The 21,238-nt window shown below is 35.4% G+C and overlaps 1 protein-coding gene across 6 annotated transcripts in view; it reads left to right on the top strand.

Moving 5' to 3' along the window:
* Positions 1-21,238, top strand: part of Tti1 (Telo2 interacting protein 1) — a 729,405-nt gene that overhangs the window by 207,145 nt on the left and 501,022 nt on the right. For all 6 annotated transcript variants that reach the window (XM_090394772.1, XM_090394775.1, XM_090394771.1 and 3 more), the window contains one exon: positions 6,515-6,695. In XM_090394772.1, the coding sequence (XP_090250898.1) occupies positions 6,515-6,695 (181 nt within the window). The remainder of the gene's footprint in view (positions 1-6,514; positions 6,696-21,238) is intronic.

Raw genomic sequence — 21,238 nt, 5'->3', positions numbered from 1 at the left:
CTGCCTATTTTCATTGTCTTTGTCTTTTTATTGCTGACCTTCATACCATATCTGTTACAACAGCTATTCAATTTAGTCAGAGAATCTTGCAGACTTGTAGCGGATTTATTTAGAAGTATAACATCATCCGCATAAAGCAAAGAGGTGACATTAACATCTCCAATTTTGATATCAGGTTTAATACCACTTTCCTTCATAATGTGATCCATATAGATAATGAATAACAGAGGGGATAATGTACATCCTTGTCTCACACCAGATTTAACATTAAACCATCTTCCTGTACTTCCTTCAATTCTAACTGCTGATTTACAACTCAAATAAAGGCTAAGTATTGCTTGATATAATGCCCCATTGACACCATATAACTGCAGCGTTTTGAATAGCTTCTCTCTTGGCACCTTGTCATATGCCTTTTCCAAATCGACAAAACTTAAATACAGATCTTTGTTATATTCCCATGCTTTCTCGACTATTTGTCGTAAAGTGAAGATCTGGTCCTGACAGCCTCTATTTGGCCTGAATCCAGCTTGTTCTTCACTAAGCTTTTCTTCCACAATTCTTCTCAACCGTTTCTCAAGTATACTTGCATAGATCTTGCCAGGAACACTCAGTAGGGAAATACCTCTGTAATTCTCACATTCAGTTTTATTTCCCTTTTTATATATGGGTACTATGAGAGCTCTACTCCAATCATCGGGAATTCGTCCCTCTGTCCAGGCTTTCTGAACTATGCAGTGCAGCCACTGTAAGACTTTTATACCACCATACTTCAGCATTTCTGGTCGAATATCATCTACTCCTGCTGCCTTTCCACATTTCAAGCCTTTGATGGCTTTTTCTACTTCAAGTATGGATATGTATTCCTGACTGCATGCCTGGTCAGTGTTTTTTATCACTGTGCTGTCATCACTGCTTGTTTCATTTAGCAGTTTTTCAAAGTAATTACTCCATACTTCAAGGATTTCTTTTTCTCCTGTTTTCATGTCACCTTTATCATCTCTAATTCCTTTTACAGCACTCTTTCCTCCATTCCTAAGCTTCTTCAACAACCTCCAGAATATTTTGCCACCTTCTTGATATTTATTTTCTATATTCTTGCCAAAGTCCTCCCATGACTTTTGTTTAGCTAGTTTTACACAGTGTTTCGCTTTCTTACATTTGTCTCTGTATTCTGTAAGAGTAAAAGCTGACTTATTTGCCAGGAACTTTTGATATGCTTTCTTCTTTTCCTTCACTGCCTCTTTAACTTCCTGTGTCCACCAGGGAGTTCTGATTTTTTTATCCTTGCACACAACCTCACCACATGCCTCTCTGGCAGAATCAGTCAATATTTTCTTCAGAGTTTGCCACTGAATCTCCAAGGTTTGATTCCTGTTCTCAGACTCTTTCATTTTCTTTTCAATAATCTTTCTGTATTTTAGTCTACAGTTCACATCTGAGAGCTGCTCAACTTTTATTCGCTTTAAAACTTTCTTACATGTTATTCTTTTCAATATGAAATTCAATTTTATCCTGCTCAAGACTAAATAGTGATCACTTCCAATTAAGCATTAAAGTCTCCCATTATAATTCTGAAATGATGTTTTCCTTCATTGTAAAGTTGGGATACATCATGATAGAAGGCAGTTTCTTCATCAGTAGGACTTATTGTTGGTGCATCGACTTGGATGATCTTAAGAATGTATCTTTTTGAGATTTGAATAACAATACTTGCTAGTCGATCAGATATACTGTCAAATTCTCTTATGTTATTCTTTCATTTTTTTGTTAATCATAAATCCAATTCCACTGATTCTTTCCTTATCTTGGCCTCTATAATACAGTATGTCTCCGTTTTTTAATTGAAGAATTTCTTCACCATTACATCCTACTTCACATAGTTCGAGATTGTCCCATTTTAGTCGCTTTAGCTCTTCAGTTAGCCGTGCTTCACTGCCCAGAGTCCTACAGTTTAAAGTTCCAATGGTAGCATGATCTGGTTACCCAGGGATTCTTAGCATCCTCTGCCTTCATGTTTAACTGCCTGCTGCTATAGGCAGTAGCAATCTGGCCTCTAGGTGATGAGGACCATTTTATTTCTGTTTGATTCATCTTGGAAGATTAGGCTATAAATTCACCACTCTGGCCCACTGTAGGTTGGTGAATGGCAATATTTTCACATGGGATTGCCAGTCCCAAAACCACTGGTCTATGATTCTTTATTCAGTTATTCAGAGCTGTCTTGATATCCAACGGATGGTAGTCAGGGTTTACCCCCATCCGCCACTTATGGAATCATGCGGTAGCCATTGGGAGCCCTATGTGTGTGTGTGGGGTGATCTAATACACAAGAGATTGAACTACCTATAAGCACATTAGCACTGTGTGTGGCGAAAATAAATATTCGGAAAGAAGTTTATTGGCATTTTTATTGAAGTGTTGCAGGTTGTAGTTGTTTGGAAATACTTCATGAGGAAAGCTGTTCCAGAAGATAGACATATATGAAATAAAAGAGAAGAGAAGATGCATGCTTGGTGTGTTTGCCTTTGCACTGAAATAGTATGGTGGGCTGCTGCTGCTCTTGTTTTAGTTGACCCAACAGAAAGTGGAGGGATGATAGTTGCCAATTCATTGGAGCAGTGACGATGGAAGTGCTTGTGAAATATCTCTGAGATCAAGATTGAAGTGAGTCTGTAAGAGAGGAATCATCTATGAGCTGAATTGCTCTCTTTTGGACAGCATCAAAAATTTTAGAAAGGTTTTAAGATCATCACCCCAAATATGTGAGTGGAATTCTACTAGTGGATGTATTTGGGAGTGTTAGTAGCTGGGTTGCTGAAATATAGCATATTGTGCAGAAGAGAATGCCTAGTTTTTTTTAGATGATGAGGAAGCAACTGATGTTATGTATTTATGCCAGGAGAGAGTGGAGGTATGTGTTAGAGAGATCTTATCCTGTCTGGTGATTTGTATATATTACTGAGGGTAAGTCTAGACTAGCTGAGATTTCTTTTGTGAGAAAAAAAGACAAGACTGTGCTTTGGTGACTGGAGGTGATGAGGTTGTCCCTTGAGGTACTAATTGAAGATGATTTTGAAGTTTGAGATGTCTGACTACTGCATGATTTGTTGTATGAGTAAGATGAATAGACAGTACTATCATCAGCAAAGCTGTGACTAGAATTAGTGGTTATTGAGAATAGGTCATTGGAAGTTTTTCCACTTGGCTATACAATAAATTAAAGATACCAAGAAATGATATATAGTTTAATCCAAGTGTAAGCAAACAAGCATGTGCCTGAACTATTTTCACGACTGGAGACCATGAAAATATGACTTCTGCATTACTTCAACCGTGGGAGCCAGAATCAGTTCCCAGTCAGTGGGAGCCAGACCTGTGGGTCTGGCTCCAACTGATGAGACCTCAATAAAGGTTGGAACTGGTTGGGTAGTAAACCCTTCCCATAATGCATAGTATTATACATACCCATAAGGATATGTGTTTTGCATTATGGGATACCAAGGCAAGTGATGTCAAGTCATAAGCCTCTATATATGAGTTGCCCCAGTCCTGAAAATAGGTTAGCCACAAACTTGTTTGCTTACACTTGGATAAAGGATTAAACCAAGTATATAATTTCTTGGTATCTTTAATTTGAGAGTAGATCATTTATATACAGAAGAAAGAGAGTAGGTGATAGTAGAGAGCTCAACACACTTCTGTATTGGCGGCAAAGTTAAAGAGAGGAAGCCATCCACCATTATACACACAGTGAACAACTGTGGAGAAAATCGGCCTTACACTAGTGGCCAAAATTGTGGAAACTTTTCGAAAAAGTGTATTTCTGAGGTTTGATGGCTCACCACTTTTTTTTTTTTTTTGGAGTAATACCATAAAATTATATATCAATGGAAAGATAATTTAATCAAGAATGTAATGCAATAACTTTTATGAAGGATTTTTTTTTATTAGAACAGCAGTTATAAAGAAGACAAATGAAACATATAGAAAAAATGAGATATACAAATATAGAAAAAATGAGATATACAAAAATTTTCACAATGTGAGTTAATACTTAGTTGGGTAACCTTTAGCGTTAATTATGGCCTTACAATGCTTCCCCATGGAGTGAACCAAGTTTTTTAGTTCTGCAGCTGTTATAATGTGAAACCAAGATTGAATTATTGCTTCTATTTATTGGGTTTTATTGGTGGGTTGCTTCTGATTAACAAGTTTCTTTAGTCGGCTCCATAGATTTTCGATTGGGTTAAGGTCTGGGCTGTTCCCAGGCCATTCTAGCAGTGGAATATGATTATCTTGAAACCATGTTTTTCACACAGCAGCAACATGACATGGAGCTGAATCCTGTTGAAATATAAATGCTTCATTATCTTGGAAAAGATCATGTGCAGAAGGCTTCAGTTTGGGTTCAAGTATTTCATTTATGTATTTTTGGGCATGTATATTCCCATTAATCACGCAAATTCTGCCCACACCTTTTGATGTCATACAACCCCAGATCATAACACTAAGTGGGTGTTTCACAGTAGGTGTAATGCAGTCAGGATGCAAATTTTCTCCGATTCTTCTCCTTACGTATTTTATGCCATCACTACCAAACAGGGAGATTTTGGTCTCATCACTCCAGATAACACTGTCCCATTGTTCCGCTGTCCAGTTAACATGGGTTTTAACCCAGTTTAATCTTTTCAACCTTTGTTTGAGAGATAAAAATGGGCTTTTTTTTGTGGAATTCTAGCATTTAGACCAAATTACTGCAGTCTGTGCCGAACAGTCCTTGCACTCAACTTCATATTGTATTGTGCCATTTCATCTTGTATACACCCAGATGATTTTTCTTCTGTCATGTAGGCACAGTCTCTCAATTCTTCTATCATCATTTGCTGTTGTGCACCGTTTCCTGCCTTTACCAGTCTGGTTTTGTAGTGACTGAGTCTCCTTATACCTCTTCAAAAATTGAGAAATGCCACCTTTGGTCAAGTTTCCACCAATTTTTCTTCTAATTTCTTCATAACTGTAGCCTTGTTCACTTAATGGTACTATTTTACATCGTTTTCTGGGTGACCAGTCAACTCTTTGTGTCATTTCTTTAATTTTATTATGTGTTACAAGCTCACTAAATGAAAGAACACAAAAAAAACCAACCAACTTGGTAGCAATCACATAACACACTGACAAATGGCCTCCTCTCAGCTCCAGTACACGACATCAGTGAATCCTACTGTGACCATATTGGCTCATTGCCAAAACAAGATGACACCTGATTGGCTCTCTAAACATTCATGCTCATTGGCTGCATTCAAATGAAGGAAAGCTACTTCATATCAACCTAAGGAAGTTGTGCTTCTTTTTTCTGGTTATTTGGCTATAACATTTCATAGAATACAGATAATTGAACAAACTTTGTTACATTACATTATTGATTAAATTATCTTTCCATTGATATATAATTTTATGGTATTACACCAAAACAAATTGATGTTATGAGCCATCAAACCTCAAAAATGTACTTTTTCCAAAAGGTTTCCACGATTTTGGCCACTAGTGTAATTATAGAGGTAGACCAAAGATGGCAGTTTGCTTGGTAGGTCTCAATGCCAAATCTAATCAAATGCTTGAAAATGTCTACAGTGACAGTATGTTTCTCCAGCCTTTCCATGGTGTGTGTGTGTGTGTGTTTCCAATTGTGGTTGATGTTGACTAAGAGGTTAGCCATGAAATTAGATGAACAGAATCCATGCTAGTGGTCATTGATTAACTGGTAGGCCTCTGGACATTGTGTGTGTGTGTGGGGGGGTAGATGTCTGTAGATGTCTATATTATTTGAAAAGAAGCATTATAGAAAAGAAACATAAAATTTTCAGCCTGAAAGCTACAAATTTCATGCTTCTTTTCTAATATATGTTGCTTTCTGCTGTTTTAAGATTTTGTATTCTTAAATTTACTTTGCCTCTTTCAGAACATTTTTGAGGACATAAATATGTTCTGTTACAAATAATTTTAAATTGACAAGAAATTACAACAAATTACAGCAGCTCACTTTATCCATAGGCTTAGTCTTCACATCTTTGATATGATTTGTGTGCAGTGACTTACAGTGGCAAGTGAGAGTTTATTTTTTAAATATATAAAAAAATAATGATTCAGTTATTAGTATCCATTCTATGTAAAGAATGAGTTAAAGAATTCATACTAATTAAACTTTCGTTATTGGTTGTGCACTGGGTTTTTAATTAGTCAGACCAATTTCAGTTAGAAGGATATGCTTCCCAATAAACTCTCTTCCATGATCTGGCATTTCATACATTCATCACAGAAAATTTTTACTAGTCATAAAAGTGGGAGGTCTTCCTGTTTGTTTGTATTGGAATGTCTGCAATCATAAAAAAAAAAGAAAGAAAAAGACTTTAGTAGCTTGCCATTGTTCATAATTCTTTTCATAAATTAATCTATGCCTGATATAAATATTTATTTACCTATGAGTTAAAGAATGTTGATATTTAAATTGCAGTTAAGGAAGCGGAAGCACTTAATGTCCCTTTTATTATTCATAATCACAAATGGGTAACCACTACTTCCAATAAATTGCTGATTTTGATAAAGAGAATAACAAATCAGATATTCAACAATAATTGGAAAGTCAGATTTGCATTAGTAGAATGGGCTGAAGCTATGCTCTTTCAGTGCACAAGGTAAGCTTTATTTCTTATTTACTGAAACTTTTATATTAAAAGTTTGGAAGAATTTTATCAGTTAGAGGAAATTTTGGGAACATTGTTCAAGTATCTCAGACAATTTTAGTCAGCTTTTTTAATGTGAATTGTAAGCCTATCCTTTATTAGTGCTGTGGTTATGTTAAGGATTGATAGTCAGGAAATCTTACTCTAGAAAACAAACATGATACTTTTTTTTCAGGCCTCCCTTCAGGTGGCCTCCCAATAAACAGGTAGTAGTCTCATACCACTGGTAAAATTTCATTTCCCACTTAAAGACATTCACTCTTGATCTAGGTTGATCTTCGAGCTAGATCATGCCAGAAGAAATTCTGACTTATTTTGCTATTGGCAGTGACTTAACACAGATCGTCTCCCTATTCAGTAAAATTAGATAATTTTCACTATCTTTCCAACACCTTGAATTGTTTTTAATAAGTGCTCCTTCTAGGTAAACAAGTACTCTTTGGAAGTCAGCTCTCCTCTTGCTATCTCACCTAATAATTTTCTGCATGTTTCTTTTCTGTGAAATGTCCTTTCCTTAGTCATTTTGTCTCATGTCCTTTTATGTAACAATGGTACCAAATGGGGTGATTCCATATGGCACCATTGTAACACAAAATTATTAGTGCCTGATTAATGATCCAAACAAACACCTGTTCTGACTGAATAACTGAAAGAATTCTTGTTGGATGAAGGTCTCCATTCCCTTCCCCCAATATGATCTTGGTTCTTCCAGAAAATATACTAAGACAGTCCAAGTAAAATATGATACCACAAGTAGCTAGATGCAGAAGCTCTAGTTTCATATTCAGCCTACACTTTACATGGCAGGAAAGTTTGAGCGATCAACAAATTCAAATCCAGCTTTGTAAAGGCAGCCTATAGAAAGTTTTCATATTGTTTAAACTGTAGGTCGCACCTTCTGGTATTTCACTATTGGATGAAATTTTTTATTCTTAATTAATTAATTAGCATATGACAATACAGCAGCTGTGAGTCTCATATGGATAGTATGACACCATCTTCTGAAACCAACACGAAGGTATTTGTTCTAATGTATTTTATTGTCTTGTCAGTTGCCTGTTCTGAGGGACGAAAAACACGGGTTCCCAGGAGGGGAAAACCCTCTACTTCCATACGAGACTGGCTAACTCACCTTTAGTCAAAAGAGACCAGATAAAGGTTTTTCACTTCATGGACAGAATCGAAACAAGGCCTTTCCGACCAAAGGGTCGGAAAGAACTCAGTCTATACTGACTGAGCTCATGCTTCAACCTCTCCAGGAAGGTAACCATTGAAGCATCACCCAAGGATAAAACTGAATTTTTGAAATCAGAAGGCCATCTTTATCTCTGGAAGGCAACTTTTCTTGATTTTCTGTGAAGGAGATAAAGGAAAATTACCTTCCCCGTACAAAGAACTTATTGCATGATTTCATTGCTTTTGATCTGAAAATAATTAAAAATAATTCTGAATGGCTTTGAATGCCAGCACATCCTCTGTTCTTGATAGTATACTCAAAATATGCCTCAGAATTAACAACTCTTCTGTATCATCTCTGCAGTGTTCTATAATCTGTCCTATAGTGTACACATAAGCCTATATCAAGCCCATCACAGAGAGATTGAGTTAGCTATCAGACTATTGCTCCATTATCCTTACTTCAGTTCTTTCAAAAGTAATGGGAAAATCATTGATAGCCAAATCTGGAGATCCGCCAATATGGACAGCTCTTACACTAAGTCCACCACTGCAGATTTTCTTGTCAACATTCAAAGGGGTTTGATTAAAACTCCATTTAGTTGTATCCACAGTCTCATGGAAAATTGATCATGTCTGGCATAGAGGCCTACTTAATAAGCTACCATGTTATAGTCTGCCTTCTACTCTTTGTAATTTGGCAACCAGCTTCTTCTCCAGTCATTGATTTCATGTCATGTTGAACAGCTGCCTTTATTCAAATTTTCTCAGTAGTAACCCAAGGTATTGCACTTTCACTGACATTCTTCTATACATAAATGACTTTCTGTCACTGACTTCAAATATTGTTCTAGTTTTGATGATAGTATACTTCATTTCTCTTATTTCATTGGGCTTATAGCTCATAGATTCCAAAGTTCAAGAATTTCCTTAAACATTATATGTTAAACACTGATTTCAATGCCATTCATCAGTATAATGAGCACAACATCATCAGTTACTTTCAAAAGATATTTAAGATAAGGGGAGGTTCTTAGATTTAATTCATATATCCAGACAAGATGAAATATCTTACTGGCCTGATTACATCCACAGTCTCTGCTGGCACAAACACAGCACACCCATGCCTATTTAGCCTCTAAGGAACCTTTTGCAATTATGACACTACCTCTCACTTATATAGCTGCTAATGCTGTATAAATTGAAAGTCCACTGTCAGTCTTGTGTTTGGAATGGGACACCAGAAATGTACTAAAAATTCTTGATGCTCTCCAGAAGAGGGCAATCTGCTTCTGTCTCTCTCTCTCTCTTGCCCGCACGTGCACACACACACACACACACGGACTCACTGCAGTCACTTTCTCTTAAGGACATTCTGCTGAATTTTATTCCACCATTCCTCTTAATCTAAGACTGTATCAAAGAATGTAATCTAAGAATGTGTACAGCTATTGGTTAACAACCATTTATAGTCTGAACTATCTTATCTTTCATTTCAGCTATTTATGTGCTGGAACACCCTTTCTCATATTTTGACTCTCAGGACTACAACTCTTAATTCATGAAGAAAAACCTTAGAAGAATACTTATTTTTATAATTTATATATTTTTAAATTTCATTTTCTCACCCTGGACAATTGATATGAAATCAGATGCAAGGTAGGAATGTGCACTATCTCCATTGTTATTTGTAACTTATATGGACCACATTATTAAGCAAAGTGATATTAAAACTTCTTTTAAAATTGTTAAATAACGTAACAAGTGAGAGAATTGTAGTTGAAAATATCCATTGAAATGCAATCATGAGCATAGATAGAAAAAGAGCAATCAGAAAACCTGAAAACCTTGACATTGGCTGCACTGCATAATTGTATTAGTCTTGAAAAAGGGAAATGAAACTGAATGGGAGAATTATAAAAGCAATTTCCCTATGAGTGTTTAATGAAAGATTTATGCAAGTGCCCTTGAGCATTCCTGTCTAAGGCATTTTTAATTGAAATTGACTGCGAAGCAGGGGCTGGATCAAATAGGAATTATCAAGACCTGATTTTTAAGATTTATGCAAGTGTTCTGGAGCATTCCTATCTAAGAAAATTAAATAGGAAAATAGTGTAATGCTGGTTAGATCAAATAGGGATTATCAAGACCTGATTTTTACTTTATGACAAATAAATGCTGGTCAAATGGTTAAGATTGCTACTCCCCAACCAATAGACTGTGGGTTGGATTTCCACTGTGGGCACAGATGTTTGTGATTTCTTTAGGTGGTAGATGATTTTAACCATCCATTGAGTACCACCTGATTATTCGAGTACTAAAGTGTCTTGAAAAAGTATCATGTTTGGTATTTACATCTGGATTCCTGGATTATCTCGTGCTTACCCCACCCATAAGCCTCCTCACTTGTGAGAAACACATAAAAAATAAATAATTAAGAAATCATAGGAGCATAACAAGAAATCAAATTTTATCAGTCTTCGAAAAGCATTTGATAAAATCCAATCCAGACACCGATCTACATGATATAAATTGAACCTTATACAGAATAATGTGTACATCTGCCAGTATTCAACTAAGCTATATATTGGCAGTTAAAATTGAAGTATATACATAATGATTGCTTTGTGCAAAATTACTTGTAAGGTAGTATTCAGAATGCCCATTGTTATATGTAAAATATATGGTCAAATTGCCTAAAGAAAATAATATCTCATTTGTAAAATCAGATATGAGACAGGATTGTATACTGTCTCCACTGTTATTTGTATAAGCATAACATTGAAGTTTCCATATGTAGATGGTTTTCACTTCTTAATTAAATCAGCTGATAGTTTTCAGAAGTTTAATCAAATTTACTATGACAATAATAAAAAAATAAAATAGAAAAAAAAAATCCATGAATATCAGCGAACAGAAAATGTGAATTATATCTTTAGTATGAAACCTATACCACAGGTAAAATGTTTCAACTATTTAGACACTGTCAGATAATGATTTGATGATATCTGATTTTCCAAAATCAGATATCATCAATAATCAAATATCATATGAAATAAATATCAGTAATCAGATATCTTTAATCTTTAATCAAATTTACTATGACCATAATAAAAAAAAATAAAATAGAAAAAAAAATCCATGAAAGGGAACAGAAAATGTGAATTATATCTTCAGAATCAAACCTATACCACAGATAAAATGTTTCAGCTATTTAGACACTGTCAGTCTTGGTGATATCTGATTTTCCAAAGTCTGATCTAAGGTCTAAAAAATGATCATCCTGATGTTATAATTTGCAGTACTTATTATCTGGATTTTGATTTCTTATTTAACATCAGCAAAGTTTGAAAATCAATTTTCATGTCCACTGATTGCATTTTACCTTTTTTATATGAACAACACATCCTTATCCAACATTAGAAATATCCAAGAACTAATTGTTCCATTTTGCATGTTTATGAGTGAAATAAACAATGAACCTGCTGTCATAACTTCAGATTACTACAAACACCCATCTCTTTGGTCTAGACCATAGGTTCCCAAAGTGGGCGGTACCCAGTGGGCGCTGAAGCCTTCTAGGGAGGCTATAGTGGAATCAGAAGCATTTTGGGGCGTTCAGGCAGTCTAGGGGTTGGTGGCTCTTTATAGAAGAAATTAATAATATATATTTAAAAATTAATTATTTTTGTGATTTTACGATTAGATAATCATTTAAAATTTAAATATTGAATTTTAATTCATCTTATGTCGTCTTACACGATCAATTTTTTTATCAATTTTCTATTTCAATTATTTAATTATTTGAAAATTAACGATGTCAGATAGAAATAGATGTCAATTTTCTATGTCAATGAGAAAATTGAATGTGTCGTACAGGATATTTTAACTTCTATTTTTTATATACTTAAAAAATGTATTCATTTTTTGCTATTGTAAAAATTGATCATGCCATACAGGCTTTAGTCTATCCACGCAGCAGACGAGTCTTAACTAGTAGTATGTCGGTCAACTATACGTAGGTAATTCACTCAATTCAGCATGTTTTGACAGGAATATGGGTACTAGCAATGACGTTCGAAGCACGAGTACGATGGTATTGCAAACAAGTCAATGCATGCAAGTTGATTCGGCTAGATTTCAAAAATGTAAATACCAGTGGTTTAGGAATAAGTTTCATTATTTTTTGTCTGCTTTGCCAACAATCATCAATCGAAAGTGTGATAGATAAGTGGAGTCATACAAAGTGTAAATTAAATTTATCTTTTATTTTGTGAATATTTTTGCAAATTTTATTACTTCATTATGTCTGAATATAAGAAGAAATATCGACAGTACAGTATTGAGTATTTGAAATATGGTTTTATTCAGTCTCAAATATTTGAAATATGGATGTATTCAAACTGTTATAACGGGGGGGGGGCTACAAAATTTATGTCTTGCAAAGTGGGTGGAGGCCCGAAAAAGTTTGGCAACCTATGGTCTAAACCATAGGTTGCCAAAATGTCAGTATAGCATTGGGGAGAATATACTCAACACGGAATTTAAAATCCAAGCCATAGGATCCATTGGGAAAAGTCTAAACTTTTACATAGATCTTTATATAAACAATTATATAAATATAAACGTTTATACAAAGAAAGTTCTGAAGCCCTACTACACAGAGCAAATTTGAACCGCAACGACGTTCTTACTATTCCTAAAGTATGGGAAATTGTCATACAAAATTGTGTTAAATAATTTTTTTTTTTTTTTACTTCTATAACACATTACACACGTTTAATGATATTCTATTGTAATCATGCGCCCTAACTGTATGTTATTTCTATTATTGTTTAAACTACTGTACTGATGTTGTCCTAAGATACTTAGGATGAAATATTTACAATTAAATAATTTTCACTGTGGTTATTATGTGTGTTTCTTTTAATTATGATCTCACCACAGGTTTCGTTATTTAAAAAAGTTTTTGAGTTATTATATTAAATAAAATGATAATAAAATTATGTAAATCCTATTATCATTATGTAAAGCAGCATAAGCTAAATGGCCATCTGTGATTGCAATACTAGTCTTTACCTTTTCCTCTAATACTAGTATTTTATAACACTAAGAAATTTTATGTTTAGTCCTCTTTACTGAAAAAAACATATAGATAGATAGATTCTCCCAAAGTGAAATACATAATTAATTACTTCCCTTGTGAACTGTTCAAAAATAAACTGTAATCAGAAATATCATGTCGTTAACAACCGACTAGATAGCATATCCTCTCCCACCAATGAGCTGTGGATTCGAAACTCGCAGTGGGCATAGATGTTTGTAATTGTTTTTAGGTAAGAGATGAATTTTGTCATCTGATGTGAGATCACAGCACTGCTTATTGGAGGCATGAAGTGGCTTGAGTGGTTTCCATGTTTCGTCATGGAATTTGAGCAGAATTTCCGAACGAGGTTGAAATGAATAACAGTTACAATGAAATTGAAATTAGGAAACTCGTCGATCAATAAATATATTACTTTTATTGTATAAGAATAAATATATTATGAAAATTTAATTAAAATCTAAACAAATAATACATAAAACCAACTATATTTTGTGAAATTTATTTTGCACTGCATTTACTTTTTATATATTGGTATCAATGCAATATCGTTTCAATTTTCTGACGAATAACATTTTCAGTGAATTTTTTCCGCGATGAATAGTTCCTACGGTGAATAGTTGCCATGATGAATTATCCGTGAACCCCAAGCCCTGACTAGCAGAGGAGAATATCATTTCAGAAATAGAATGTGTGACAGCTTCATTGTATTTAGGGAGGACTTACAAGATTTAGGGGGACTCATGATTGGAGAATAAATCCAACTAGAATTGAAATCTCAATGGTAGTTTGAAGTATACTGGAAATGGGTTTGAGGCTGTTAGGAGTAAGAGGAATTAAGATGATGATGTACACATCTTTCTGCAGACCAGAATTATCTGAAGAGCACTGGGAACTTCATAGACAGAGATAAATCTTTTGAATGAAAAGAGGACCAACATTATAGGCAATTTTGACTGTAGAGATATAGACTGATAGGAGGAGAAAGCATCAAAGTTGTGGGGGGGGGAGAATGTATAGAATTTCTCAGGATAATTTATATTGTCTCTGAACTTCTAGTTAATGTTGCTCCTTTGTAATCTTTGTTGAAAATTGTTTTTTTCACATGGGTAAATTATAAATTCAAGATGCAAAGAAATTATATTCTTGGTTTAATCCTTTGTCCAAGTGTAAGCAAACTAAGTTCGTGTGTGAAGTTTCTTCATGACTGGGATACTTGTATATAGAAACTCATGACTTTGTGTCACTAAGTACCTGATAATGCAAAGCACATATCCTTTTGGTTGTGTATGATGTTATGAGAAGGACTGCTATCCAGACCAGTTTTGACCTTTATTGAGGTCTCAATAAAGGTCAAGACTGGTCTGCAGTGGCGCACCCAGGGAGTGGGTGCGCCACTGCAGAAAATTTTGGAAAAAAATTTTCCAAAAATCTTTTCCTGATTAAAATGAATTTTAATCAGGAAAAGATTTTTGGAAAATTTAGGTCATATGAGATGTGTAGTGTGTATTCTCAAATCGTCTACTCAACTCGCCCCCCCCCCCCCCCCCCCCCCGATTAAATCCTGATTACTCGGGCCCCCTCCAAGATTAAATCCTGAGTGTGCCACTGCTGGTCTGGTTAGTGGATTGTGCATGAAAAAACTTCATACATAAACTGTTTGCTTACACTTGGACACAGGATTAAACCAAGAATATAATTTCTTGGCATCTTGAATTTATAATTTAATGGAGTAAAAAAACTTTCAATATCTATCTTTAATCCAGAATGATTTAATAATAAGGTTATACACCTTTTATCTACTTGTATTTGGGAAATGTATGACATTTCCCAAAAAGCATGTATAATGCTCATCTTTGGGTTTCTCTTCCTGGGGAGTAGAAAGGCTTTGCTAGGTGTCGGGTTTTTGCCTAGCATTAGTGGAGTCTCTGCTGAGTTTCCTGTCCTGGAGTTATTCATGTCAGAGATGAGTTTAGTAGTGATCTTGCAGAGTTTTTGGAGAGGTATCCCTGCACTTTAACATACCTCAAAAAAAAGTTAAAACTGGTCTTAGTAGTGGCCCTTTTCATAATGCATGGCATTATACATACACAGAAGGATGTATGTTTTGGATTATGGGATACTAAGGCAAATGACATGAAGTCATTATTTTCTATATGCGAGTAGTCCAGTAGTGAAGAAACTTTATGAGCAAACTTTGTTTGCTTGCACTTGGACAAAGGATTAAATCAAGAATATAATTTCTTGGCATCTTAAATTTGTAATCTTTTATATAAAAGCTTGGCTTATTTATATATTCTTAGGATAACATCAGCAGTATATGATAGAAGGGACTTCTGGTACATGATCATTGGATCTATTAATAGTATCTGAGAAACTGCTTGTAAATGTTTTGACCATTATGCCTCAAGTTGGTAATCATCATCATGCAATCTTTGCTTGACAATGCAAGCGAGAGGTTGACAATTAAGTGGATGTGTGAAATTATAAAACAACCAAGAAGGCAGCTTGAGACATTGGTATAACAACTGCATAGAAGATCAAATCAGCAGTGTGTGGAAAGCAGTCAGAGAATCTTTGAAGGAGCAATATTTGATTGGCTCCCATATATATATATATATATATATATATATATATATATATATATATATATATATATATATATATATGAATGGCAGTGGCATTGCATGCCCATTTCGGTTGGATATGCTGTCGTGTCTTGTGCAACCCGCACTACAAATTTCACACATTCAAATTTGACTCGTGATTGTATTTTTATCGATGTATGCAAGTTTTAAGAGTGTATAGCACATCAGTGCCCATCTTAATTGACCTAATGCAATTAATTGTAGGATAACTTTGAATACTGTAATTTATCAATTAATTGTAACCAAATCTGCACAGAGTGGGGGACAGTGTGTTTGTTTTATGATAATCTATATTAGAAAATAATAATGAAGGAAAATGGAAAATATTATATTTGGTTGATATGAGTAATTCATATCAACCAAATATGAGTAATTCATATCAATTACTCATATTTGGAAGAGGAGGATGAGGCTTACCTCCTTCGACTACAATACTGTTTCCCATTGTAAATGTGGGCAAAAAAGTTATAAATTTATCGAAAATTATATATTACGAACTTGCCTACCATGTTAGTTCACACTTCATGCATGAAAAACAGATGAAACTCAGAAAACAAAAACTCCAACTCATGACAAATGACAACGTGTAATTGGATTGGTTGACACAATAATCAATCACAGCCTCTAGGTGCTGTTGTTTCAGAGCTCACCTTCTGAGCAGTTTAAAACTACTAGAATGCTAAGAATTTGACCACCTGTGCCATCTGTACATCTTTTCAAGAGGGGGGGGGGTGCATGTATTTTGAACACATATACACCCGGGTTATTAACACAAATGTGATGTAATGTTTATGTGTCAAAAAGTGTCCTCTTCATGAAGCATTAGTATATTGTGTTTACTTTTAGGAATCACGTTATATCTGGAAACATTAGGGGAGTCTTTAATGGGAATAAATGCAAAAATATAATATCGGTGATGTTCCTATTCGGTGGATGAGCACCACACACCTAGCACATCCTAAATATTCACCACTGATGAATAGAATTTTATTGCTGTCCAATAAAATTAAGGAAGTAAAAGGAAGAATGACAGTAGAAGAATATTCCTAGTGAATATGTTTGACAGGAAAGAAAACAATACACCAGAAATAGCTGAGATGTTTATTTTAGTAAGATATACATTCTGGAAATACCTATTAGCTCTCTAGATGCTGAAGGAGAATGATGAAAGAATAGAGGTACAGAGTTAGATGTAGTAAAGATGTTACAAGAGCTTGATTCCAGTATAAGCATCAGACCAGATGGGATATAAGCACAGGTGGAATGTGGAAGGGAGTTAGCAATGACGATGAATATTAGTTTGATCCTCAGCACATGCATGATTTTTAATGAGTAGAAGAAGAGCAAGATAATTCCATTATATGATTGAATTATTTTGGAGAGAAGGCTTGCTTTAGCAGTATGCTCATGTTCTGCAAATGGAGTGACAGCTGAGTTAGCTAAGGGTAATGGATATACCATGAGACTTCTAAATTTTGCTGAATGTTTGACAGGATTCTTATATATGGGGTTGTTATACAAACTGTTAGATCTTGAAGGGACTCTTTCAACAAAAAAGTCATTCATTCAAGATTTGACAAGAAACAAAATTCTGAGCTAGAAATGCTTGCATTATTGGTTAATTAAGAAAAATATAAAAGAAAACCTGTTACAATTACCTTAGAAAGAAATAAAGTTGAGGAGAAAATTGTATGTCAAAATAGAATTATATTGTAAAAATTATTGATGTCTAAATTGTACTGTATAAGAATGTAAATCTAAGTGCAAACAGAGGTTCAAAGGTTGCTAGCTAACTGCCTACGGTGATGTCACGGCGCAACGGAAGCATTCATGGAAGGTGCGCCGAACGCGAGTTCGGCGAAATGAGCGCTTTTCAAGGAGCAGAAGCGGGATGCAATCGCGTAGGGGCGAATAGGAGAGCACAGTGAGAGATCCGCCATTACGAAAAGAGGGCGCTAAAAAGAGGAATAAAAAGCGAGTTCACTCGGGTTTGAACCCCCCCGTTTTTCTGTTCCTGTTTTCTCATGTGGACAAGCAGAGTGCTGACCGATCGACGCCGCCAGAAGTATTCTCCTTCCTGGTTGCTTGCTGAAGGAGTCGGGCATGCTATACGTGAGCTGGCGGCAGACACCAACTAGGGCCATCAGTAAAAGTTTACCAATGCGAAACAACGGAATAAGTTCCTCAAAAAGGACAGCCGAGATGACAATGTCGATCCAGTAGACGAGCGTATATACGGCAAAGTGCAGGGAATGGCGCTTTGCATCGATCAGCATAATCTCCATGTGGACGCGACTCGATAAAGCAGAAAGATGTCTGACAACAAAGGACGGATGAAAAGAAGCGCGATATCCTCTCAGGACACTGGTAAAGTACAGTAAATTCCTTATTCTTGTAATGATTAGTATTGGGACAAAGAGAGAAGAACAGATTTCTGATTTGAGAAGAAAGAGAACTTTTAAGTGACTTTTGTGCTCAGTAACGCATTAATCTAATTATATTGGACTAGTAGTCTGAAAGCCTGAGAGTATGCAACACTTAGTTGAATGTGAATTGACCTTTATTAGCAAGTTTTATTTAGAATTCTGAATTACTATTTCATGATAAATATGTGCTTACTTAATCTATAGATGAAAAATTAGAGTTTTGATAATTAATGTGTTCCTTATAGCTCAACTAATGAATTAGAATTCTGATATGACATACCTTAATATGTGAAATTTTGATAATTAATAAACATGTTTTTTCTATGTAAGTCTGAGTTTGTCTGAGCATGACATTGAAATTACCACTCACTAAAGTTCAAACCTGTGAATAAGGGGAAATTAAAGAAAGTTTAGAAAGTTTAGGCCTTGACTGCAATGTTGAAGTTTCTATAGGCACTTAATTCTTTAATAAGATTAGGTAATACTTAAACTCTGGGAAAGTTTCTTTGTACAAGAATTCTTCTGTACTAGGACTCTGGCTGGCGCAGCTAAAATAAATAAATTTTGTCAGAGTTCCGAATCGAGAAGCAGCCCCAGAGAGATAAGTTAGAGATTTCAGGCTTAGTTAGTACGACAAGGATTTAAGATAGAAGATAAAGAATAAAAGGAAAGAATATAACAAAACTCAAGTGTACCAGTTTGCTGCAGACCTGCAACTTAGATAGGTGTTTCACTGGCAAGTAGCAGAAAGTGATGTATAAAGGTACTGAATCTGTGACGAGGGTGTCAGTGATGCACTATGGTGTTCTCTACTTAGATCCCAGTTGTTTAACATGCACTTTAAATGGTTTGGATGGTGATATCCAGTTGTTTGTTGATGGTGCACTAAGTTGCAGAGAGGGATAAGAGATATTGCTGATGTAGAATCCTTATAAATTGACTCAAACAGACTAGTTATATGGGCAAATGACAATGATTATCATCCCAGTGTTGCCAAGTATTAAACTATTTCAAATGGATGATATTGCAGGAAGGCATTACATTTGTGAGAATTTGTTGCTGGTAGTCAATGAAGGTAGACACTTGAGCGCTATAGTGGACAGATAGTTAAAGTTTAGGTTTGCTCTCGTAATGCCACCAACCATTCTAAACATAAAGTTGACATTATTTCTTGTTTAATCCTTTACCTGAGTGTAAACAAATGAAGTTTGTACATGAAGTATCTTCATGATTAGGCTACTTGTATATAGAGGCTGTTGACCTCTCATCAATTGCCTTAGTATCCCATAATCAAAGCACACTTCGTTTTAGATGTGTATATTATTATTATTATTACATGACACCTCCAGGAGTAGAAGGACTCATTGAGAAGGGCACCTACTCTACAACTCTGTCTTAACCACTCAATCTGCCAACTACAATAAATTGCAACTACCACTATCATCATTATCATCATCTACGCAAACGGCATCTACCGCCCATCACCACCACCACTAGTATTTTCACAGATAATCAGAAACATCCATGCCCATGGCAGGATTCGAACCTGCAGCCTTTTGGCTGGAGAGCAGATACTCCAACCAGGCCGGCATATTGCTATGAATTAAAGGGAATGGTCACTAGCCAGACTGGTTTTATTATTATTATTATTATTAGACACCTCCAGGGAGTCCAAAGACTCATCGAGGGAGAGTGTGGCAACAGCATCAAACGATTGGTCCCCTTTCAACTACTAACCGAGCTCAAACTTACTTAACTGAGCCATTAGTAGCAGAGACTTGGTTACAAGTCGACAAGAAATTATATCCTTTATAGCTATTTCAAGTTTTGGTATAACCAGCAAAGGAAGATGAAAGCTGGTTATGGTGTGCTCACTTATTCTCTTCCTTTGCTGCTTAGAACCAAGTTTTAGATGGGGAAGGAAATTTAGAGTGAAATGGGGAATATACATGAAATGTATATTCCCCATTTCACAGATGGATACTTCAATAATATATTCGCTACATATGTTTTGGTTGGAAGGCCAGAAACATTAATCCAACCAGTGGAATGAAGCATAGAAGATATGAATTCCACTTGGCATTCTCATAATAATCCAGACAACTCTAAATTAAGAGTAGTTTGGTGAGAGTTACTCTGTATGTGCGTGCGTGTGTGAGAGAGAGAGAGAGAGATCATCACTGGATTGTGGTCTCAATTACATATAGAACAAATAACATTCACAGTATACTTGGAAGGATTTGCTGGTGAGGAAGAAATCTAGGAATGTTTGGAGAGTGGTTGGGTTTATTTGGTATTTTGAATAATTTGTGTAAGATCACTGGTGACAGCAGATGTCTCATTATCCTTACCTTCTTGGTCTTTGCGGGTCAAGGAGGAAAGCTAGTTTGTTTGTGAGCATTAAAATCCCATAAGACAATAATTTAACTGTTTAGGAAAGTTGGACTGAAGAAAACATTCCAGGAGAGGAAGTCAAAAGTTTCTGAATGATTTTAGGAAGTTTTTTCACTTAGTTATAAAGTAAATTAGCGTTGACAAGACATTACATTCTTGTTTGATCCTTCACTGAAGTATATGCAAATAAGTTTGGCATGAAGTATCTTGACAGCTAGATTCTTCATATATAGAGGCTCTTGACTTCACATCAGTTTCCTTAGTATCCCATGATGCAAAGCACACTTTCTGTAGGACATGCCTTATGTGAAAGGTCACTTCCCAGACATTTTGACCTTTATTGAGGTGAAAAGTAAAGGGGGTGTTCATCATAAGTGCCTGAAGTAAAATAAGAGTGCAAGAGAGCCCATTAGTATTAGGAGAACGAACACACAGATGGATAGTAGGAGAGATAGTGAGAGTAAAAAAAAATCCTCAACTCCTTTACATCATCAGTCAGCCCGGTTGGCCAAGTGGTTAGCATACCTGCACCAACAGGTCGTTGATTCGAATCCCTCTGTGGACATGGATGTTTGTGATTGTCTTTAGGTGGTAGATGAATTTCATCACCCTACTTATCAGAGGCCAGTAGTGGCTTGAAAAATTTTCATGTTTGGTCTTTAGAACAGAGCTTCTGGACTATATAAAAAATACTAAAAAATACATAAAATTGATGTCAGATTTCCGGTTTTCAAATCCATGTTTTTT

This window comes from Typopeltis vanoorti, chromosome 6 (assembly GCF_054136105.1).
Source record: "Typopeltis vanoorti isolate ZY-2024b chromosome 6, IOZ_Tvanoo_1.0, whole genome shotgun sequence".
Classification (NCBI taxonomy): Eukaryota; Metazoa; Arthropoda; class Arachnida; order Uropygi; family Thelyphonidae; genus Typopeltis; species Typopeltis vanoorti.
This window is presented reverse-complemented; position numbering and strand designations above follow the sequence as displayed.